Source organism: Apaloderma vittatum, unplaced genomic scaffold (assembly GCF_000703405.1).
Source record: "Apaloderma vittatum isolate BGI_N311 unplaced genomic scaffold, ASM70340v1 scaffold12597, whole genome shotgun sequence".
Taxonomy (NCBI): domain Eukaryota; kingdom Metazoa; phylum Chordata; class Aves; order Trogoniformes; family Trogonidae; genus Apaloderma; species Apaloderma vittatum.
In genome coordinates this window covers 60328-84742 of record NW_009726756.1, presented here as the reverse complement: position 1 = coordinate 84742, position 24415 = coordinate 60328, and the positions used below count along the sequence as shown (strand labels likewise).

General features: G+C 45.9%; 1 protein-coding gene across 1 annotated transcript in view; it reads right to left on the bottom strand.

Annotated features, from left to right (window-relative positions):
* Positions 1 to 24415, bottom strand: part of STAB1 (stabilin 1) — a gene marked incomplete at its 3' end in the record, with an annotated part of 48920 nt that overhangs the window by 7678 nt on the left and 16827 nt on the right. The window contains exons 17-49 of the mRNA XM_009873403.1: positions 24137 to 24295; positions 23204 to 23266; positions 21804 to 21905; positions 20768 to 20854; positions 20288 to 20399; positions 19591 to 19774; positions 19238 to 19331; positions 18224 to 18382; positions 17546 to 17641; positions 17114 to 17209; positions 16484 to 16531; positions 15486 to 15616; positions 14976 to 15087; positions 14691 to 14768; positions 14216 to 14317; positions 13635 to 13742; positions 13003 to 13134; positions 12681 to 12809; positions 11795 to 11851; positions 10908 to 11003; positions 9634 to 9829; positions 8973 to 9068; positions 7865 to 7910; positions 6624 to 6703; positions 5580 to 5705; positions 4734 to 4807; positions 4305 to 4379; positions 3656 to 3775; positions 2359 to 2442; positions 1339 to 1485; positions 1035 to 1172; positions 325 to 384; positions 47 to 223 (exon numbers count right to left, since the gene is read on the bottom strand). Of these exons, the coding sequence (XP_009871705.1) occupies positions 47 to 223; positions 325 to 384; positions 1035 to 1172; positions 1339 to 1485; positions 2359 to 2442; positions 3656 to 3775; positions 4305 to 4379; positions 4734 to 4807; positions 5580 to 5705; positions 6624 to 6703; positions 7865 to 7910; positions 8973 to 9068; positions 9634 to 9829; positions 10908 to 11003; positions 11795 to 11851; positions 12681 to 12809; positions 13003 to 13134; positions 13635 to 13742; positions 14216 to 14317; positions 14691 to 14768; positions 14976 to 15087; positions 15486 to 15616; positions 16484 to 16531; positions 17114 to 17209; positions 17546 to 17641; positions 18224 to 18382; positions 19238 to 19331; positions 19591 to 19774; positions 20288 to 20399; positions 20768 to 20854; positions 21804 to 21905; positions 23204 to 23266; positions 24137 to 24295 (3564 nt within the window). The remainder of the gene's footprint in view (positions 1 to 46; positions 224 to 324; positions 385 to 1034; positions 1173 to 1338; positions 1486 to 2358; positions 2443 to 3655; positions 3776 to 4304; positions 4380 to 4733; positions 4808 to 5579; positions 5706 to 6623; positions 6704 to 7864; positions 7911 to 8972; positions 9069 to 9633; positions 9830 to 10907; positions 11004 to 11794; positions 11852 to 12680; positions 12810 to 13002; positions 13135 to 13634; positions 13743 to 14215; positions 14318 to 14690; positions 14769 to 14975; positions 15088 to 15485; positions 15617 to 16483; positions 16532 to 17113; positions 17210 to 17545; positions 17642 to 18223; positions 18383 to 19237; positions 19332 to 19590; positions 19775 to 20287; positions 20400 to 20767; positions 20855 to 21803; positions 21906 to 23203; positions 23267 to 24136; positions 24296 to 24415) is intronic.

Genomic DNA, 24415 nt, shown 5'->3' with positions numbered 1-24415 from the left:
AGCCACTGCTTCACCATGAGGTAGGAGTGTTTGTTGTCACATTTACCTTGGTGTCCCTGATCATGTGTGCTTTGAGGTAGGAGGCCAGCACGTCCCGATGCTCTCTGCGGTACAGCCACTTCTGCCTTTCCTCCGAGAGGGCATTAAAGGCAGCATCTGTGGGCCACAGCATGGTGAAGGGTCTATGCAGGGGCTCACTAATCAGTGGAAGGAGCTCGGCATCCTGTCCAAGGTAAGAGGGGATACAAAGAAAAAGCCACAAGCCAAGACTGAACATACACATGTACACACCGCCCCTGACAGAGCAGGAGTATGGTTGCTCACCTGCAGCAGTTTGCTATAAATGGTGTACCCAAAGGCCTCTGCCACTTCCGTGATATTTTGCTGCAGAGGGAAGAAAGCAAAAAACAACCATCACTAAGAGGTACCCCCTCTAGGACCTGGAGAAGCAGTGCAAGAGAGAAACCAGATGGTTAACAGCTACAGCAGCTAAACAAGTTTATCTCTGTCATCATCATGCCAAATGATCTGGCCTGGTAAGGGCTGGCATTCAGCAGTCGCCACTTTCCCGAGTCATCCCGGGTAGATGCTGCTATAGCAGGAGCTGGGATGGATTTCAGCATTCTGTGGCCCTGTCCAGAAAATGTACTACTTATTGTAAAATGCAGGCGCTATAAGCTCCTAGTGCGTGTTTCAGGAGTACCAGAGACACACTGGCAATCTCACACTGCAGTCTGCTCTGCACTGGAAAAGGAGTGTGATGGTTGGCAGGGGACATGATCCCTTTGCCTACACCCAGCTCTTTTGTTCCCTAGTGATGAATAAGGCTCCTTGTGTCCCAAACATGGCTACACCACAAATGCTGTCACCTTCACTAGCCAAATTCATGTCCTTAGACAATTCCTACAGACCTAGGAAGAGGGAGGAAGAGCACCTCACGTAGCCTTGGGCCAAGGGCTTGTGAGGGACAGCAGTACTGGAGCTCTGTCCTCGCCACGGCAGTTATCAGGGCACCGTCACTGCTTCAGCCTTACCTGCGAGATCTTTGAGGAAACGTTACGGCCCACCAGGTCACTGGGAATGAGGATCTTGTTGATGAAATGAATGACCCCATTCACGCCGATGATGTCACTCGCAACCATTTCGGCTTCCTCATTGAGATAGATGCTATTCTGAGAGAGAAGGGATGCAATGAGGTATTCACACCCATGGTGCCACCCTGTGAGCCATCTGCGAGCCTCAGGCAAGTCACTCGCCACAAACATAGTGGCCTTCAAATAACAGCAAAATGACATCCTGACAAGTGGGACAGGGAAGAGAACTGTATCAGAGAATTACCTCTTTCACTGTGATCTTTATTTTGTGGCCAGATAAAGATGTAAGGGACATCTGGGTTTCCAGGTCAGTGGAGAGCAACTTCTGGCAACCCACCATGTGGTAGCGAAGTAGGTCCCGGAGGAGACCTCTGCTCCTCCACTCCTCAAACTACAGACAGAAAACAAGAAGGAGGTCACACTGGGGGCACTTTGCCTTGTAGTGGGGAGCCCAAGACCTCATGAGGGAGACCTGGATTGCCCCATCCCTGCAAGAAAGCCAGTCCCCTCAGAAACATGGGGAATGGTCAGAAACATTTGAGGGCCTTGGGAAATTTCAACCAGCTTGACAAAATCAGCATCATGTGCCCTGATTAAGGACAAATGACCCCACTGGCCTGGAGGAAGTGATGTCTGGGGTTATGCAGTCATTGGGAGTTGTTCCTTTATTTGCTGTAGGGAGGGGGCACGCGAAAAAGTTTGGGACTAGCAGTGTGAAGCTGCACAATAGGGCTTGTGGTATTGGGATATTGCATTACACTGCCACCAAAAACCTGTTGATTAAGAATCTGATTCACCAAGTCCTGAATAAGGATCTCTCCTCCCCCAGTCTCCACTTGCCCTAAACATCCCACTTGTTGGGACTAGAAGGAAGGACCAATGGAAGTGGAATGGCAGGGCCTGGGGCACAGGGAAGGAGTAAGACATCTTTGTCACAGAAGCCTCGAAGCCTTGCTGTGACCAGCTGCTAATAGCTACGGGCAATGAAAGTCACCACACGTCACCGATTTGGCACAGCACCTCTGAGGACCATGAGACAGGGTCTCCAGTAAGGGTCTCCTTACAACAGAAACCACGTCCACCCCTGCCCAGACTGCCTCCGTAGTGAGTCAGCATCCACGCCTCTGCTCTTACCCTGGTGGAGAACAGGGGATGTCTTTAACCCCCTGCTTCAATTCACTGGGCGGAACAGCCCCAGAGGGGACATCGCCACAACTGGAGCTTGCCAAACACCTGACAGCACGTGGGATGGAAGGACACTTACCGTTGTGGTGTTTGCTATGAAATCTGTCCGTGGAACAAAGACAGTGAAAGGCCCTGCCCCGCTGAGCTCCTTGATGTTTTCCGCCTGCGGCAGAAGAGCATTTGTGGGAAGGGAAACAGAAAACACAGTTCCAGTTAGCAAGACCTTTTGCAGAAAACCCTAAGTCAGATTTACTACAGAATACAAGGACAAAGTTTTATGTCACCAACCAGTATCATCTTAAAGAACACGGATGCATCTTCAGTCCTTCCGAGCTCCTTCAACAAAGAGAAACAGTTGGTGTTAGCAGAGTCCCTTCCACTTGCTCCTCACCCGCCAGCACAGTAACCTGCTCCATTCATTCCAGGTCACTCTTCCACCCCAATGACACAGTGGTTCTCCTGACACACCACACTGTTCTTTCCCTCCCTCCCTTGTCAGTGCTGCAGGCATTGATGTCGTGAAGGTTACAAAAGCAGGCAGTGACTTCTGCCTGGACCATTCATATCACAGATGCTGCAGGATGGAACAGACAAAGAGATGAAAGCTGGCTGGTTCTGCAGCAGCTGTTCATATGCTTAACTGACCCTGTGCTCATGGGACACCTCAAGTGACCCACAAAAACTCTGCTTTAACATCACTGTGATGCCACTACAGTTCTGGGGTGCTGCCCAGAGCGGCAGACATAGGCTTGGCAGGATAAACTCCCTCTCCTTACCACACTGACTTTCAGTAAGAACAAAAGCACAAAACTGAGTCCATTTCTTTTCTCTTGGCTCTGCTGTGGGCATGACAGCTTTTATTTGCCACTGAAAGAAAAGGTCACCAGTTTGCCCATGGACAGCTGCTGAGCTGATGACAAAGCTGGAGACAGACTGTTGTCCTTTAGACTGGATCCCAAGTCCTGGCATGGCCACAGGGGACACCTGCCCTGATCCCACAGATTGGAAAAAGCAGGTTCCCTCGGAGGAAAAAAAAAAACAAACCCAAACAAAAAACTCCACCCATGTGCTTATCACATTAAGAAAAGAGCTCCCTGGAAGTGTGGCCAATGTTGCTGACAGAGCAGCAGAGTGTTCACATTGCAGCTCCCTTTGGAGCAAAGTCACTTTACTGTGATTGTCTCCCCTGGACAGCACCCAAAATACACCTACAATTTATGGACAGCTTGCCTCAAAGCACTGTCTTCGTTCCTACACCACATGTGTCGATATGACACTACAGATCTGCTCACCTGCTGCTTACACTCGGAGGGGAGAGGGTGGTGAGCTGCAGGGCAGGGGGCCTGAACACAAAAGATGCTGCACATGCCTCTCACCTGATGCACTTTGCCGCGGCAGGTGAAGCCATCTCCGACACTGTGCCAAGCGCAGGAGCAGTTTCGAGTGCCAGGGCCTGTGTACTTGCAGAGCCCAAACGGGCTACAGCCTCCGTTATTCTGGAGAGAGAAGCAAAAGGCTTGCACCGGAGGGGCATCACCAACAACTTTAACAGTCATTTGCGTGTGGGAGCTGCCCAGTGGGAAGGAAACCATTCCTCCCATCTGTCCAGTGCCTTAGAATAAATCACCCAAATCCTCAAGGGCTTTTCAGCACCAAATCCTACTGTGAAACAAAACTTCTGCGCCTTACTTTGGAATCCACAGTGATTCCAAATCCGTGCCATGATTCAGAGAAAGAGTTTTACATGCCAGCAACGTTGTGAGCACAAATTACTTGTAAGCTTTTGAGCATGTTCCATACAAAATCAATGTAGAGAAACAACACCACATGCTTCCAACCTTCTGTCAGTGTTCACACTGCTTCTCCCACAAGAGGGAGTGCCAGGTAGGCAAAGCACTTGTAGGTCCCCTTGGTACGTGAAAAGGCAAGACAGCCAGCTCTAAACAAGCAAGGTTAACTGCTGGGAGAAAAAGATGCTTCAAGGCTGTGGCCTTCACCTCTGGTAAGAGCAAAATGCAGACACACCTGTTTACACAAGTTGATAGGGCTGCACTGGCTCACACCATCCCCACTGTAACCAGGAAGACAGTTGCAGGCAACCTGGAGGGAGAATAGATGATCAGTCTGAAAGGTGGACTGAAGAAAGAAAACAAACAATGGCTGAGCTGGGTGGAAAGCATGTGGCATAGCACCCACCGCTACATCCATCAATAACCATGCTTGTGTCCACAATAAATACAACCTAGGAGTACCTCCAGCCTCTGGGCAACAGAAAGCATTTGCTTTTAAGGTTACAGGAACCTTTTCATGCCCTTCTCAAGCAGCTTTTCTATGTGGAAGGTACAAGGCAGTACAAAGCAGGGTGCTGCAATGGGAAGGATTGTCTCTAGAAGAATTACACAGCTGTGACAGCCTCTAGAATAAGCTGCCCTGACACCTATCTTACATACTCACCTTTCTTGGGCCTGTTTTAACGCACTCTGCACTTGTGTGGCAGCCCCCGTTGCTTTCGAGACAGAGATCAATTTCTGCAGCAAAACAGTAAGGCCACATTATTACTGAGGGGTCCTCAAGGCAGCTGGGAATTGGTGACCCAAAGAGGTACTGGGAAAGCAACAGGGAGGATGTTCCCAGATTGGTGGAAAAGTGATTTGTGATAGCAAAGGAATAATGTACAACTGCAAGTTGTAATCCTGCCACAGATTTGTTGCCGAGTTGTGACAGATCTGCCCACAGAAAACCCCACACCTGCTTGGGTGTGCTTTAAAGGATATGAGAGGACAGCTCTGTCTTCATCTCAGAGCACCACTGTAGGAGACTGCCCTCACTTTCTGTCTCTGGACCTCTCCACAACATGCATCAGGGCAAGAAACATCTCAGGGCTCTTTTGGTTTGAGACCAAAACACTGGTCTGAGGTCGTCCAGTGAGACAGGTGCCAACGACAGTGTGGGCTCTCTGCCCAGTATTGGGTTGCACTGTGCTGGGAAAGTAACGATCGCTTCACTAATCATGACTTCGAAGAACGCTGAGCATATACCCACAGGTATGTATGCACACATGGACATGTTTGTGTGCATATAGCTCAACAAAAAGCAGAGACAGTTGAATCAAGATCAGCCAGATCTTGAATCAAGATCAGCCAGATTTCTTGCTTTGAAATAATCATTGCATGAACAAAGTGAAAGGGGAATTGAGTCGTTCAACATTTTATCCTGATATTTTAATGCTTTTAGTCTGAAATTGCCCTTTGCATGGATGATACCTCACTGGTACCACCAAAACATGCACTGAACACTCACCCATGCAGAGCATTCCATCTCCAGCGTAGCCTTCTTTACAAACACAGGTTCTCTCTCCTGGGGACACTTTAGTACACACAGCATGTACGGAGCAGCCACCATGATCAATAGCACATGGATCTATTTCTGTGACCACAAACAAGAGAAGCAGAATCAGTTCAGAGCATTTTGAAAAGATGAACTAAACCAGAATGATCATCCATCTTCACAAAAATTGCAAGATTAAAATCCCTTTGTTTCTTGATGAAATTTTAGGTCTTATAAAGGCATGGGGCCTCACCCAGATCCAAAAGAGGCCAGTCCAAAAGTCACTGAGCTTAAGTAACCCCGAAATTGGCCTAAGAAGTCTTTCTATCACATCATTTACTCACTGAGGACTAATGGTTAGATGACAAAACAACATAAATCATGGGTTTTTTTGTTTTTTTTCCCCTCATTTTCAAACAAGGGCAATACTGAAAAGAAATTATGTCTACTAGTGTGGTGACTGTTACAATTTTATCACACTGTTTCTCTCTTGTCTGTTTGCTTTTGATATAGACCAGATTTGTATGTAGCTCTAGAACTAGTATACTGAAATCTTAACCCATTTTGGCACAACTGCTGCGCTGGTTCTACCCAATTTTGGCATGGCCGGCAAACAGAAGGAGCACAAAATTCTATTCATCCATATTCCAGGGACTCATGGCCAAAACTGTTACATCTTTGCCACCATTGCTGTGATATCAGAACTAACACAACCCTTTCATGTGCATCTCTCTCAATAAGCAATAAGAACCTCTCTGCTACACTTGCCTGCCTTTTCATCCCTCTCTCGCAGGGTCTAGCAACATCAAGAGCAACCTGTGTGAAGCTCTGCACTAGAAAACTTCTCTGTCAAAGTATGGCACAGTTCATGGTGGATGGCCGAGAGGAAAAGGATTTGAATGATCTTTCCCTTGGCCACACCATGTCACTTATTTCACAAACAAACCCCTTGTCTTTGCATAGCTATGACAGGTGTTTGCAAGCCCTGAATCTTGCTCACACGCTTGCTGGACATACCTGTACAATGGGTCCCATTCCCTGTGTATCCAGCAGAGCAGAAGCACGTAGGTGAGGAATCTGCAGAAGTATTGAGGCAGCTGAAACAAGAAAGAGATAAACAGTCATGGATGACACCTGCTGATTTGCTTGGCTGGTGGGAAACACCATACAAGTCTGGTATGTTAGAGCCCACAATGACCACAGAAGGGACATGCCTGACATTGCTCTGTATTTCTCTACAAAGAAGGTTATCTTTACAAAGATATTATCAAATACTCAGGTCACACTGGCCAGGCAGCTGACACCCAGGTACAGGATTCACACCTCACAAAGAGCACCCATGTGCTTGTCATGGTTCAAGCCGACTGATTGATCGGCAGGGAGAGACAAAGGAACCACGAGGTCGCTCCCTCACTTGGTTCCCTGCTCCCGGGAGTGAGGAGGAGAGCCTGGAAGGAGCAGTAGGCAGAGTCCTTGTGGGGTTGAGATAAAAAACAGTTTGTTTTAATGATGAAACACAAAGGATAACAATAACAGTGAAATAACAGTAGTGTTTAACCAGATCTAACGTGAGTAATATGTAACATGGACATCTCACCACCCGGAACCCAGCGACGTGATCTCTCAGACAGAGAGGCGGAAAATAGAAAGACTCCCGTCCCGGCCAGCAACCTCTATATACCCTGAGCATGACATCATTATGGTATCGAATATCCCCTTGGCTAGTGGCTAGTTTGGTTCAGCTACCCCGGCTATGTCCAGTGAAAATTAACCCTCCCTATCCTAGTAGAATCCAGTACAGTGCTTCTGCACGGTACAATGGAGATGGCTGGCTCCCGGTACCACAAAATAGGAGATCAAGTAATGAATGGAAAAGGCAGCAAGAGGGAGTCACTACAGCCCATCAGCCTATTTAACTCCTTGGAGAGGGCAGGAAGGGCAGAAAGGGCTTGTAAATGGCTGGTTGATTTGCTCCATGAAGAAGAACAGGCTTGAAACACCTTGGAGTCTCTGCTTTCTCCCATCTACATATGCAGAAGGAACTTGGAAAGAATTTATGCTCAGACAAAACCCTTGGGTAGACTGGATGCAGCTTGGCACCAAAGAGATTTCCAGAATGGAACATTTATGCATCTTTAATGCTAAGCACCTTCTCCTTGCCCTCTGTGAGGCCCTAAACACAGAATCACCTCTATGTAAAACACACAAAACCAGACACGGCTTTCTCAGAATGACCCAGCCTCTTTGTTTGTACTTACTTGGCCATTTGATGACAAGTGTTATTGCATAGGTCAATCTTAATTCCTGCAAGAGAAAACACAAACGTGACTTGGCATTTTCAATTTAGCACTTGCTGGGGCTGTTTCTGCCACCAAGAGTAAAGGACCCTGCAGATAACCCCACTACCCCACTTGTGGTGCCCTGCCCAACGATGGGACACACCAGCAGTTCTGCTAACTCTCCTGGCCTAGATGACAGCAGGGAAACCTCAAGGGATTTATGTTTTGGCATTTTGCAATGGAGTGAATTAGACATTCTCTGTCTGAGCTAACAGTTCAACTTGATCCTATCTGCATGGCCTCCACACTGCTAGGAAAGAAACAAGGATTGAAACCTTGTTAATCCCGACAGATAGGGCCATTTGGCTTTGCCCCAATCAAAGCAAAAAGATGAATGTTTTTCATACACTAGATAGGACAGCTCCACTCACTTTCTAAATGCCCCCAGAACATTTGACTACACTACAAAATCAATCTTTTAAAAACCTAAAGTATTGAGGAGCTCAGGTTTCTCCCCACCCCAGTAGTAATCATAATCCCAAATCCCAGGAACAATCATCCTCAACATTACTTTGACACACAGTTAAAAGATTTATTGAAAATTGTAGACCATGGCCTGAGCTAGCTCATCAAAATCAACAGATCTGTGAGCAGAAAAAGCAACTCAGCAGACACACTGGGGCATTCTGGAGGCTTCAAAACAAGCCACCTTCTTAGGACAATAACAGGAGTCACAGTCAAGCCAATCTCACTGTGAGCTTCCATATCTCTCTCCCAGGGCAAGGGGCTGCTCTTGAGGTGCCTTGAATCTCAGTGGAGATGGAAGCAGGGGATTTGCTTTTTTCTGTATGAATTTCACCCAGACAACTCAAGGGCTCATGTGTTGTTGGGGAATCAACAGCACAAATGCAGCTTGTGAGCCAGCACAGTCTGATAAGTTTTTTGGGGTGGGGGGGATGCAAAGTACACCTGATCGTGGTCACTTTGTTCAGCTCACACAGAATTTATCCGGCAACTCAAAAGAATCACACAGATTTTTTTTGTCAAAAAGGTAATATTACATCACAAGCCCTTCACACTCACGTACTTTCTCGGCAGGTAGGGCCCTTCCACCCTGGGAAACACTCGCAGCTCCCATCCCCTTGCAGTCCATCGTTACATACGCCGTTGTCACAAGCACATTCTGCAGGAGAAATATAAACACTCGTCACTGTCAAACCAGCCAGGTTTCACAAGCAGAGTCTTGCTGCCTTTCACTGGGTGCTCTGCTCCTGATCCAACGTATCAAACTTCCATAAAGGAAATATCACAGGAGTATCGGCTCTCATTCCCTCACCACTAAGCCCAAAACCCCAGGAACAGACCACTCATGTCTACTTTCTGTAGTCTCAAACTTCCATAAAGGAAATATCACAGGAGTGTCGGCTCTCATTCCCTCACCACCAAGCCCAAAACCCCAGGAATAGACCACTCATGTCTACTTTCTGTAGTTTGGGTGGCAGCAGGATGAGCGGCATAATGCAGTCAGGCATGACTTGGTTTGAGGATACGAAAAGTGGGGCCGCTCCTCTGGCTGACCACAAGCGCTTATTCCCACTGTCCCTCTCTCAGTGGCCTGCCAGCTGTTAACCTGTCTCAGAGGCCCTGGGACATTTCTTCCCTTCCACTGCCCCTCCCAAGAGCTGTGATGTGGATGATTTTCTCCCCTTGAAAGCAGGATGGCAGAGAAAAGCTGCAACAAGTGTCACCTGATTTGCAGTCAGCTCCATATCGGCCCACTTCACACATTTCACAGGCAGTGCCATGGAAGCCCTCCAGGCACCGGCACTCTCCACTGCCCTCGATGCCGTCCTGGCATTCCCCGTTCCCAGAGCACCACTGGCCTGGTTTCCCCGGGCACATCTCGCACATGTGTCCGTAGTAGCCGGGGCAGCAGACAGACCTCTGGAGAACCGACAAGAATAAATTGGGGTGAGTTCTCTTGTGCAGCACACACAGGGTACAGCTACTCTGATCCTTTAACTATGTCCTAACACAACTTCTAGCAATGCTTGAAAGGGCCAGACGTGCGCAGGTAGGATGGAGTGAACCCCCTCAAATGGAGTGCTCTGTTGCTCAGAGTTTCATGTAAAGGTCCACACTGCCCTTGAGCAACACTGGCCATTTGGTGAGTAACGCAAATGTTGAGTCCCGTGCCCATCCTGCCTGTCTTCTGTCTGTGTGCCTAGTGTGTCCCACAAGTAAGACACCCTGTTGCACAGAGAGAGGCTTTGCCAGAAGGTGATTTGGTTCAGATGTCTGATTCTAACTTCTTTCTGCATCTACCTATGCAGGGAGGAAACCATGATGGGACCAAATTGGGTGAGTACAGAGGAGGAGAAATATCATCTAATGATGCAATGCAGCAGTGCCCAGTGAGGTACAAGTGCTGACCGAAGCTCTGCATGTGAGTACTGTATGTCCAGCTCCCTCTCTCCCTTCTCCTAAATCTCCCATTCCCATTAAACTTTATCAGAAGATGCTTCAATACCTATAAAAGCTCAAATTCACACAAGTCTTTCTTACACCATTTTCTCTTCAAGTGTTTTCTCCTAGCCACACCTTTTCAGAAACTGGTATGGGCCATAACAGCTGTGAGACCTTGCATTCTTCCCTTTGGTTTTTGCTCCAATTAGTCATCAGTTATTCGGGAAGGCACAGGCACAAGCAAAATACCATCATTCATGCCTCATTTCCTTAGGAAACCAGATTACAAACATTCAACTCCTCTTCCTCTGCAGGACAAAACCTAAAGCAACAGACCACAATCCATCACTGTGCAGACACTTCCATAGGTTTGTTTTTCTCCATTGCCCTCTATCTCCACGATGGAGAATGACTCCCAGATGAGCTCAGTCTCAGCTACACAGTGGCACAAATGCAGTCAGGCTGTCTTTCCAGCACAGGCTCTATTTCCACAGCTGTATTTCTAATACTCATTTTGCTTTTGTCAAAATGAATCCAAGGCAAATGTTTTTCTTACCAGAGAAACTTTTGCACAGGTGAAATGGCAGCCAAGTATTCCTGTATCCCCAGAGCGTAACTCACAGCGAGCGAGATTCTTACTTCCTGGCAATTCCTGCAAAAATAATTAATAAAAATACAGATAGAAGGTATTACAATATTTAGACAAACACTGCACATTTTGGCACATATAGCAGTGTTCTTGCCTAACAGAGGAATAATGCTTTTTATCCTACAGGAACAGCCCTAAAAATTTGGACTATTTAGAGACCAACGGAGCATCTCTAGTTGTGAGGTCACCACACCGAGTCTATTGTGTTACCTGCCAAATCCATCATGTACATGTCAGTATGAATTCTGAAGAAAAGTAATGGGACATTTTTTGGCATAAAGTAACGAGGCTTAAGAAGCTAGATGTGGCTGCTGGACAATTCATTGCCAGCATGGAGACAAAATGTTTAGTTGTTTTTCTCTCTAGAAATGCTTGTCACTCACAAAGTAGCTGCAGGCACAACCAGCCCATCTGTGGGAACAAATCAATGGTGCAGGCTGGGAAATTGCTACTGCCACCCCTAAACCGGCTTTCCTTGATGATAATGTCAGAAGAGCAGAAGATTTTAAAAGTAAAAGATTAAAAAGAAGCATCTCTTCTCTGTTAAGGGAGGAAACTCCTCATACTGCATGCTCTAAAGGGCTCCTGAAATTCAGGCAAAGACTGGTGGCAGCCTCATGGCTCATGTTTGTGTTTTTCCAGCTTTCTCTTACAAACCTTGCTAACGAATGAGCCGCAGAGGACTCAAGAGCATCTTTTTTCACGTATCAAGCTGACATCTATAAAGCAATATAAGAACATCAAGGCACTATCTACAAACATTTTGTGAGATGTCACATGAATCAAAGACTCACCACAAGAACTGATCCAGGAGGACACTTGATCCCCTTCTCACACTTGCCGCATCTTGACTAGGGCACAGAGAACAGGACAAGTCACATGTGTGCCCTCCACCCATGTCACACCAAGACACTAATCTTGAATTATAAATGGTGCCATACAGGCTGCTGGCTGGGACAAAGATAAAGATATCTCTGTGGCTGAAACCAACAAAAGAAGAAAAATCATGACGCATGACCCTCATGTCCTGGCTGCTATCAAAGGCTTCACACAAGGTGCATTCCAGTGGTGTACACAAGGTCTGACTTCTGCACTCCAGAGACTGTACTACAAAACAAATCAGAGAGATCCCATGCTACACCTTTCCTGAGTGTCTGAGCCAGGGTAGGGCTTTCTGTAGGCCTGGCATTCCTTCATGCAAGGCTGCAAATCCTTTTTTTCTAATGTGCAACAAGGCAGGCACACCTCAGTCTGACCCTGCAATCTTCAGACAGCCAAGAGCTGCAAGATACATGTGGGCTGGACTTTGGCCATGACTCCCAGACAGACAATAGCATTTTCTAGAAGAGTTTATGGTCATGCCATGCAAGAATTGAGGAGGATTCTTCTTCCATGGCCAGGTGTCTGGAATTCCCTGCACCAGCCTGCCTCATAGCTGGCACTGTGGGAGAGCCTCAGCAAGTGAACTGAACATGATTTGCAAAAGAGCTGCAGATCTGCTGCATTAGAAGCACCAAGTGTGAGGCTAGGAGATCCCAAGTCTCCACGAGGCTCAGATCACAAGCTACTGTCTCATCCCCATTGAAGAGACAGGGTAGGTTGTCTGCTATTCGTCAGTTTGGTTCAGGAGGTGGAGAAACTCTGTGAAAGAGTGGTCAGCCCCTTGGTAACCATCATCACCTTTTGTATGGTGGTGGTATTGGCAGTGCAACGATTCTTCTGTATCTGGAGGACCTGTGAAACCCCGATCAGCATGCCATTCCTTGTTTCATGAAATTGTCCATCCAAAGGAATATTATTGATGAACTTCTGCAAAGAAGAAAACAGCTGAGATGATAACCTTCAATTGCCTTGCATGGATTGCTTAACAGGTGTCAGACAGTCACAGCAGGTAAACTTGTAAGGTTGTGCAAAACAGAAATGAGTGTATCAAGCCATTGGCCTTAGAAGGTGATAGGTCAAGCCAGACCCTCAAATAGCAGAACGGTCTTTCCTTCCTTACCTGGGTGCTGTTTTGATAAAACATTAGCCAGTAGGAGAGCCCTAACATACTGTTCTTATGAATTCCACTTCTCAAGTCCACAGGCAAGAGCTTCTCTCCCAGTACAACATGGTACTGCACTGTCTCATTGTCCTAAATCCACAAAAAATCCAAATGTTAGGACTCTGTTGACTTCCTAGACTACAGTTCAGTCAGAGGTCTGGCAGAAGAATTCCTAAGCATTTGTAATGGCTAATCAAGCCCACAGACCCTAATAATTCCCTATCACAGATGACTGATCACACCTGATGACTCTGCTACTGAATGAAGCCAGAAATGTTTTCTGAAACCTTTCAAAAGGTTGAAAATTTCCACATATGTGCCACAGTCAGCCAGGAAGGGGAACATATTGTGCCATCTATCCACATGCAAATCCACTCATAAATCTGTATTTTGAGTCCAAATACTCTCTTCAGATCCCACTGCAACACCCCAGGAAACCCTTTCATTTCTCTCTGCCCAGCTTTTAGCATCAGATATGCTTCTTCCCTCCATGCTCAAATCCACTGAACTCAAGTTTATGAGCTGACAGCGTACATATCCCTGCACTTACTGCAATACATATTCAAACCATAAGCAAGCAGGGAGCTTACCAATTGTGTCACGTTGGCAGTGTGGCAGTACTCCTCAATGGAATTATTTCCAGGAACAAAAACGGTGTATTTTTCAGAGGATTCAATTTTTCCAATGAGCTGGTATTGCTAAAAAACAAGTCCAAATCGTAACATTAGGAATTACACTTATACTCATTAGAAAACAAACCACATCGGAAATCAACTTAAAAGGCAAGAGCACTAGAAGAAATGCTTGAAAATGGGATATATAACTTCTGCTCAGTCACACACATTGTTCCTTGTCTTGGACTGACATAAGCACAGCTTTGCAAATAGGAACAAGGCTGCCTTTTGCTCTAGGTTTCTCTTCCCCCTACAATCATGAGTGTGCCTGCAGTAGACAGGTCATCTTCCACTGATGCAGGGATCTCACTCTAAGTATATAATTCTTTGGCTACTCAGAAGAACTTCCCTAGAAAATCCCTCATAAAAGTTAGGAAACAGGTGGTCTCCCTTTTCTCACCAGGCAGTCCAAATTTTGGTCAGTACAGGGGAAGGTGGGCATTTGCTCCAAAGACAGTTGTAACAACCACAACACAGTGCTCACCTCAACTGCTTACCTGCAGCAGCTCCTTGAATATGCTGAATGAGGCAACGGTCTCAAGCTGTTTCTGCAGACCCGGAGGACTTGGTGGGATATCTTCTGAAGGCGGCAATAAAACCTGTAGAAAAAGCAAGTTTGTAAGCAAGGTTGGACAAGAAGCTCTGGGTGAAATTGCACTAGACTCCTGCCCTGCTTCCAAGGCAATCAGAAAAGGTCTCATTTTACATTCTGCAATAGCTTTAATTCTTCTTCTTTCAGCCAAGAGAAGAGGAACTCCCATTCTACTTGTCCTGGAGACATATATTTCAAACATTAAACACTGCTGCACAGGAAACATCTGTCAGGACCTTGTGATAACCAAACATATTTTTGCCATTATACTCCTTCCTAACTGTCCAGACATGTTCCTCCTTGGTCCCATCACAGATGCTGCAGCACAAACCTGCTGCTAATAACTGCAGTATTTCCCAGTACCACACATACTGACATACCTTACTGAGGACATGAATAATGCCGTTGCTGGCAGGGATGTCGCTGACAACTATACTCGCATTCTCAATGCTTAACACCTGCAGAAATATCAGGAGGACAAGAAAAAGATTAGAAATTGTGGAGCAGGTTCAAAACAAATATGTTGTTTGTTCAAGGTTGCACATGATCGATCTGGGTAAAATTTTTGAAAGAAGACTGAGTTTGAGGGCTCCTCACTAGATACAGGAGCTCTCGGGCAGTTTAATTTGATACTGGTACATGTGCATTACATAAGAAATCCTTACACCGCTACTGGTGTTTATCTGCCATCTGGTCTGTGGGTTGAGGGTGAGTAATTCTGGCTTGTTGTACTTTTTGAGCTTTTCACCAGTGAAGACACCTTCAAGAAAGTGGGCTCTGAAGGGAACAAAGGCAGGTAAAGAGAAGATTAGGGCACTGTTTGTAGTAACAGGGAGATAAGACCATACTACTACTCAACGTTCATGTCTCTCACAGGAAGCAGTTAAGCACATGGAGAGAATGATGGAGGGAATTACTTGTCCTGATGCCATCTGCATCTACATGGCTGGGAAAAATATCTCTCTACAAATACCTGAAAAATAAACCCATTTCCCATTGCCTGTGGTCTGCTATGTTTTAAATGCCTACTAAATTCTTTGCCTGCTAGATATTTAGTCTTGCTTCTATATTTATCTCAGGATAACTCTTTATTGGTCTTGTAAAAGCAGAAATCCAATTCACAGCTTCGATCTTGTTGTTTAGCATAGTAAAGCAAAGGCAGGAGACGTTTATACCTGACTAAAAATGGCAGCATGTAGGGAGTCAACCAGAAATCTTTCTCAGTCTTGCTCAAGTTTTTGATAGCTGCATCCGATGGCACCAGGACAGTGACATTGGTTCCTGCTGGGATGCTGAAGAGAGACTTCTGTTGTCCAAAGCACAAAAATGAACAAATAAAGACATGCCACTGCCGCATCTATACCGCAAAATATAACTAACAGCCATCCCGTTCTTGCAGTCGCATGAAAGGGATGTGCTGAAAGACAGCACGTGCTCAGCAGCACAGCAGGCTCTCCTAGGCATGGCATGTAAGTGCTATTGGCAATAAATGAAGGCCATGGGTGGTTTAGCCAAACAGCTGACACTTGTTTGCCAAGGGAAAACCTCTAAGCCCTACTTTCATACTTTGATTAATCTTCAAAAGCATTCAGTCATACCCATAAATCTTTTCTGAATCCTCAACATCAGTTTGGGGGGAGGGATCAAGATTACTCCTGGCAAAAGCAATGTATGCAGAAGGACAGGTAAGCTAAAGCTCAGTTAGATGCTGTACATCCTCGCACGCTTCCGCAGATTTGTTGCAGTCGGCAGAATGTCTCTTACTGCCACATGGGAGACTCAGAAGCAGTAACAAGAAAAGGAACACACATACAGTCTAACTTCTCGAATTATGCTCTTCTGAAAAACAGCTGTTACAATGCTACCCCTTTTTCTTTCTTTTCTGTGCTATTTCATGATGGGCAGCGGTTGCAACCATGAAAATTAAGTGTAACAGAGCCACAGCTTCCTCCTGTGCTAGGAGCAAGGCCCCCAAAACACACTCATGATCCTCACTCTATCACCAACTCCAGAGCTTTCCTATATGCCTGCTCTATAATGATTTCTCCTTCGCTGTTGCTTTGTTTTTCTCTAATGAGAAAGATAAATGGAGTTGCTCTTCCTCTAACAGCAGTATTCAGAGAATTCACTTCTGCAAAACTTACCCATGCAGGCACCCCATGGCTGTTCTTACCTTAACCCAGTCGTAGAAGCCTGTGAAGTGGGAATTACTGGCCAGCTCCTTCCAAATAGAAATAACAGAAGGGTTACACATGCTGAGCACTGGGGCTGCAGGGCTCAGAGACCCGGTGTAGGGGAAAGGAGCCCTTTGCAATATCAAATTTGGCACTTAAGACTTAGACATTCCCCTTATCTCACAACCATTACAAGCACCATGTATCACTGGGAAGGATAGGCATTCCTAAAACCAAACTTCAGCCATTAAAAAATACATTCCCAAATAAACTAAATCTTTTCAACTCATCTGCAATTGCTCACGTTTACCAGGGACAGGGATTGAATCCACTATGACCACTGATGTTTCTAATGACAGAAAATGGGTCTAGAGGCTCTGACTTGAAAAATCTTCCCAACAAAAACAGAAAAGATTACTTATTGCACAGGACAGACGAGGGTGAAGCAGCTTAGAATTATTGTCAATGGTTTCACTGGCAATAATTGGCCTTGGCATCAGTCTATTCTTGTGGCTTTGGGACACACTTGTGCTGTTAGGCTGGTGCTGGGAGGAGGAATCAACTCAGAAGACAGGAAAGTGAGAGCAGAGCCATTTCAAGAAGACCTCAGACATTTGCTTTTTACTCACTTTTAGAACATCCCCATAGCATGTCATGCCATCCCCCATATAGCCTTCGGGACATGTACAGGATCTCTCTCCTCCACCAAGGGGTACACACATAGCCTACAAATACAAGGAAAAGGGGAAATTAGAGAGCAAACACAAGTTCTGAAGTGTCACTCCTATCTAAGATAGGCTAGAGAAGAAGACGCAAGCATCTTCCTCCTGCTGCCTTTACAGTGGCCCCAAATTTACACCTCATGCAGCTAAGCCTAGGTGATAGCTTTGGTTGTGTGAACTCACAAAAGTCAGAGGAAGCACCTTTATTACACCTCAGTCAGTAAGATGACATAACAAAACCTTGCAAGACTCTCGACACCATGGCTGGAAAACCTCTGTCAGGATGCAAAAGAACTTCCACTGCCATGTTAGCCGTGGGACAGCTCTTCAGCTACTCACCAAATCATGGCAGCCACCGTTGTCCATGAGGCATGGGTTGATGGCATCACAGTTGTGGCCATCACCAGCATAACCCCTCTTGCAGACACACTGGCTCTGCAAGAAAGAGACATTTCAGTTTTACAGACTTCTCACAGTATCCTCATTTGCTAGCCAAAAAAATCTATTCTTAATTTATTTTCCCAAGTTTTCTGTTTTCTTCCTGGTCCCTCAAGACCTGGAAATGCGAAGATATTTCCTTAGGAGAGCATCATTTTTTTTCACAGCACACGCCGCCTGGTTGCTTGACTGCATTGATCCCTTCCACTGTTTGGCTGTGAGGGGGTCACTTGATGATTGCTTCCATCCCTATTTCCAGTATTTCAAGGAATGACACAGGCTTTGTGAATGGCAGAAAGAGAAGAGGCATTAATTTCAAAGCTTTCCGCTTTCTTGCTAGGAAAGTACTTGGACTTCCTCAGCACATTGTCCAATGCTCCCTTTGCTCAGGGAGCGAAGCACCTTAAGAAGCCACCTCTCCTGTGCACCTTCCACTATCTCAAGATGTCTGACTCCTGCCTCAACTCCCTCTAGGGACTACCTGAACATCTGCAGATCCTTTTTGGATGGTCCAAGGCCATGTGGGAGCAGCTAAGGAAATGTCAAATCCACCAAGAGGCTGCTCAGGATTGATCATACCTGGCCGGGGCCAATATAAATGCAGTCGGCGTTGATGTGACAGTTCCCCCTGCTCTCCAGCATGCAGTTGTCTATAGCCACGCAGACCTTCCCGTCCCCAGTCCAGCCTGTGTTGCACTGGCAGGTGGCAGTGCCAGGGCCTGTACTGGTGCACAGGGCCTTCACGAGAAGGGAGAGAAAAAGAATTACACTCAGCAGAAGAGGGGAAGAAGTACAGTGCAAATACAGCAACAGATCTCCCTCATCAGACTTAATTTCTGAATGACGAACTTCAGTTGGAAGTGGAAGCATCTTCTCCAGAAAAGTCATAGACAACTTCATAATACAGTGATTCTAGAAAGATTTTGTGTTTTCAGAGGCAGACACTTGTGTCTAGAGTGGCTCAAAACTCCCAGGGCACTCCCATCATCCTGTAAAACTCTCTCATTACAGAAGAAATATCCCTTGAAAAGGAGAAACACAATCTCCTGCCTGGACATGCAGAATGGAATCAGTGATGGAGGGCACATCTCCCTCAGGAAAGACTCATCCTATTTCCTTCTTAAAGCCCAATGTGTTCTTCTCACTGAGGGGTCTAAATTACAATGAGCTCTGGCCATTTGGCAGTCCCTTCCATCATACAGCATCACAGTTTTTCACTAGGGATAATAATGTAGTGTTGATGGTTCATTAGTTGGAACTTAAAGTTAGGCTACAGCCTGAACACAGCAACAGAGACACTAACACACATTAGAAGAGCCTAAACGGAAAATCAATACAAACAAAAATGTATCTGTACAGCTAATCTCTGTAGCTGCCAAAATATCTGGTGTGTACCAGCAAAACTCTCCTTGGGGTGTTGCATTTTGGCACCAACCTAAATGACTGACATCCTTACTGTCAAGGTACCCGCTATTCCACCCTATCTTACAGATAGGGAAAGTTAGCACACAAAAACAGTCCCAGGAGTTCTGGATCCCTGCTCTGATCGATAGGAGCTGCTTCTCCACGCTTGAACAGTCTGACCCCACTCACATTCTGTGAACATCCTCCTCGTTCTGGCTGACTGCACAGGTCAATGGGCTGGCAGGAAAACCCATCACCTTCGTATCCATCCATGCAGATGCACCTTAAAAATATAAGCACAGAAGGGACACAGCTAGAGCAGTCCCTTCTGAAAGCCAGCAGAGAGCAAAAAGGCAGTTTGAGTCTCTCAAGCAAGCAAGAACCTGACTTTGATTTCTAGCAGGTTGGCTGTGTTATTCAAACAACCCTGTGCAACAAGTACACCAAACATATATATACCATTAAGGGCTGGAAGCCTCGCACCTGCTGTGTGCCTGTACAATGACAATGTGCACCCCTGCAGGCGCATGGCAAAGGCTCACCTTGCTGTGTCATTGAGGCTGCAGACAGCGTTCTGGTGGCAGTACTGGGACAGCCCGCTTGGGCCACAGTTCTTGGATGTCTTGTCACAGAATTTCCCCGTATAGCCTTCCTTACAGGACCAGGACTGACACACACCACCGCTGCCAGGCCTGTTGTCACAGACACCGTGGACACAACCACAATCTGTCAAGTACATGGACTAAGATCAGTAATTACAAAAGGTCCAGAGTCCGCAATAGTGATGGCATTTTGCAGATTCCCAGCCTTCTCTTGTGACACCAAATGATCATCCTGCTTGTTCTTGACAGAAAGACATCTCTTGAGAGACATCCATCATTACCAAAAACCTGCCCAAGGAACAGATCCCGTGATTGCCTTGGTCTGTGCTTCTTATAGGCTGTAAGGACAGGCTCAAATATAAGCAATCAAGCTCAAGTCAACTGCCTTTTTTTTTCCTGGCAGAAGAGAACTGAATCAAAGCCCCACACCTAAATTTGTCTGTTTTTACCAAGATCCCCAACACCACTGTTATATAAGCCATATTTTCTCCACTGTTCTTTGAAGGGACACCCACAATGACATTTCCATCATTCCTTTTGTGACACTGGTTCTACCAGAAAAGAATCCAGGATACATGAACCTGCACTATATTGTTGCCCGACATTTTCCTCTAGTCTCTCTATCAGAATTACCAACCTTCGTCACAGTTCTCGCCGTGTTTGTTTGGGTTTGAACAGATGTGGCAGGCTATTCCTTTGAAACCTTCAAAGCAGTGACAGTTGCCATTCCCTTGTATGCCATCGCTGCACTGGAAGGAAATAAAAAGTATTAAATCAAGGTGATCGAAACTCAGGGAACCAAGGCAAAACCAAGATGTTGATATCTATCAAAGGCACTTTGATACCTGCATTAAAAAATAAGACTTTGGAGAGTGGTGGTAGTAATACAAAATCCCCCATAGCCAGAGCTGCCCCAAATAGCCATGACATGATTCACATTAGAGCTCAAGATAGAAAACCCACTGAGTACACGCCATTCTCACTGGATCTTTTGCGTGCCACTGCTGTGGGCTTAGCCCTTGAGCATAAATTCTGAATTGTACTTACCTACAACTACACTCTCTAACCCCACTGTCTCAACCACTCATTGCAACAGAGCAGAATCTTTCATACTTACATTTCCCCGGCCATAGCATGGACTGGAAAATCCCCCTGGGCATGGCATGCAGTCTGGACCAAAGAATCCTTTGCAGCATCCAGGTTTCTGAAACAAAAGCGAAATTGGTAAAGTACAACATGACTTCACGAGAGTTGTCTGGAGTCATCCTGCTCTCCTAATTGTGAAATCCTGGTCCTCCTCTCTGCCATGGACTAAAATGAGACTGTCTCATTTGGCATCTGTGTTTCCAGGAGCTCCTGCAGTTAGATAATTTTTCAGCAATTCCCCTCTTTTTGCTCACAGCCTATTCTTCTCAGAATAAATCACTATTTTTTGCTCTTTCTATGATTTCAACAAATAGGGTCCATGCTCTCTGTGAGGCTTCTTTTTCTTTAATAGTGCAGGCCCACTCACTCCTACTTTGTCTTTGCTGATGATTGCATTCCTTTGGAGGGATGTAGCAGTCCAGGATCACAGGTGTTGTCACAACCAACCAATAAAAGAACAATTGGAAAACAAACAATCAGCAGTATGTAATGAAATACCCACAAATCATTCCATATAGTTGGCACTGTCAATGCTCAGGAGCTACAGACAAATGTGAGGTCCATAAACTCACTAAGAGAAACATCTGTCAGTGTTCCATAAACAGGATGCAATCACTTCACGGCTTACAGCACTTTCCCCAAGCTCAGCTTCCTTTGGAAGAAATGCTAAAACCAGGGCACTCTCAAGAAAACGTGCCACAGTTAACGCTGCACCATTTGTCTCATGGCTTCCTCCAGCGTGGCTGGTCACAACTGGTGTGCTTTATTTATTGTACTCAGGTTTAACTGAGCCACTTTCTAACGTTTGCAGCAGGTTGGTACCCTGTATTCTCTCTGTTTGCCAAAGAAAAAGCAGGCAGCTGGGGACAGCCCTTCGCATGGGACAACCTTCCTTTTGCTCCCATCCAGCCCACTCTCAGCTCAAAGAGTCAGCACTCTTCTTGATGAATGAGGAACAGCAAAACCGAGCTCCTTTCAAAGGGAACGTGGTCTTCCATCACACTCACCGTTACAGTCTGATTGCAGTATCTGGCACATCCCTTCTTCAGGACATTCAGGCCTTGGGGATCATGGATGTAGACACATTCCTTTGGGAAAAGCGTTGGTTCCTGTAAAAACAAAACAAGTTATCAGCACTGTAACCTTCCCCTTTGCCCTTTTTGCTGCAGAAAGCAACCATGCCTATATGAACTGAGGAAGTTCACAGAGGAGTCAAGGTGAATGAGATACCATTATGGTGTTCCTATCATGAAAGAAGGCACGCAGTGTCTTCCTCTTGCTCCCTACAGTCCCTACGTGAGAGCCAAGGTGCTGCCCTTTTGTTCCAATAATAGTGTCTCTGAGAAGGGAGAGATTGAGCATAGGGAGAGAAGATACGGAGAGAGGGGAAGGAAGGAGACAAGCAGGAGAAAAGCAGAGGGAGCAAGAATTAGAGGGTAAGAAAGAAGGAGAAAAGATGAAGAAGAGGGGGCAAAGGCAGGAGGGAGGGAGAGTGAGGGAGAGGGGGAGTGAGAGAGAGAAGGAGGGAGGGAGACAGGTAGGAAAGGAGTGCGAATAATTTTGGAACAATGCTCAGTGACCTGTCACGGAGTTAGACATGAGCAGTATTGAGCCTCGGATGATTCTGGCTTCACCTACCTCAGTCAGAGAGGAAAAAGACTGACTATTGATTTTGCAGATCTCTACTTCAGACATTCATGCTGAGAACACATCAGCAAGTTCCCCAAAGACATCCAGCAGTTAACAGTGATGAACACCTCCCTGGCTTTCTCAAATAACATCTTGGGCCTGGCCTTCACATGGGGATTTCTTGGAACTTGCTGTTCTGCTAAACTCAGCATGGAATAACTCAAAACACTAACACCCAGCCTCCTCCTCCTTACTCCACCTTCAGCTAGTCCTGCTCATCTCTGAACTGCCCAGGAGCACAGGCCAAGAACAAGTTGTTTCCCATTCTCTGCAGTACAGAAAGATCGTTGTGATTCTCTGGCCATGGTATAGGCAGTGGTAGTACTGGATGGTATTAGTGGGATCGGACTTGGTTTTAGCCATCTGGAGGAGCTGGCGGACTCAGCATGTGAGCAGAAAAGCTCTGCCTGAGGCAGAGCAGAAGTGCTAAAATCTGCAAGTCTACAATTTCATTTAGCCCAGACTGTCTCACAGTTCTCTCCATTGATTCAGCAAACAGACTTCAGAACAAGCAACAGCACAAAGCAGCTAGTGGGTAAGGGTCTGGGATCACAGAACATGGGTATGTGGGAAGTACGTATCCTCTAGCAAGCCTTGCTACTGAGGCTTGCCTTTCCTGCTCTTTATTTGAAAGTGGCTTGGGTTAGAAATTGTTTATCAGTGTGTCTGTATGTCATAATGGAAAGAAGAAATTACTGAAATAACCACAAATTTTTACCATTTCTCTGCTGCCAGGTGGGCAAACACTGCTGTTGAGGGCCTCACAATCCACACAAGAGCCCTGTTCAAAAAAAAAGAGGGGAAAACTTAGCCTTCTTAAAGGAACCCATTCCTCATGCCAAGAACATTACAGAGCTACTGTTGTCAGAATATATCCAAAGCATCACAACATGTATCAGAAATATTCCTAGGAGGGAGTTTCCACAGTGTGCAAGGGAGTAAGCTCATCACTTAACCAACTCCTTTGTCCTGAGGAGATACTTACACCTGACTGCAAGATGGGGCCTGTCTCCCAACTTGAGTCTATCAGTCACAACACGCAGCTATGCTGGAAAACACTTTGGGTATCCATGCAGCTGGCCTCACTAAACAGCAAGTTATGTGAACCCCCTGGCTGCTTGGGATTAACTGTATCTCTTCAGATGAGGTACCCCTTGCCTGTTCAGAGCCTCATCCTCTTTTTTCAGTAATCTACTAGTGACCAAACTGGGGAGCAAGAACCTAAAATAAAGTATACAAAACTGTTTAGGTAAGAATGTCACATAGCATTTGTAGCTCCTGCTACTGTATGGCTGTTTCCTGCCCAGACTGCAGGACACCAGTGCTGATAGCGATGGGAACAAAGCGCTGTCAGTTGAATTAGCAACTGTGGTGTGAAGAATATCATATAAGGTGTTATGAAAAGGCAAATGTACTCCTGAATCAAAGGGAGGACAATGCAAGAAAAGAACAACAACCTACAGGGAACATTTGCTGACTGCCAGGAGAGCAGTGCCAAGTGCCAGCAGAAGAAACACTGATGGTGCTAATACTGCCTAAGTTCACATCCAGGGATCTTTCCGAGAGAATTTACACAGCCTACTTTTCTCCCTTTAGGTGAGTGTGGAGTCTACAGTAACCAGTAGTGTGAGAATGGGAGAAGCTGACTTACCGCCACAATTTTATGTTGCTCTTCATTGCATCTATGAGGCAAAATTGGAATTATTGAAGGAGGGATGAAGATGCCATCCAAGCTATGAATAATACCATTCGATGCCACAATGTCTCTCTTGTTTAAGGGGATCCCTGATTCATCCATCAGAATTCTTCCCTGATGCAGAAACACAAAGCCAGTGCACAAAACAGATGATATACAACATCAAGTGCAACCACACAGATGGTCCAGCCTCTTAGTGAAGTCACAGGTTGGATAAGAATCAAATTAATTCAA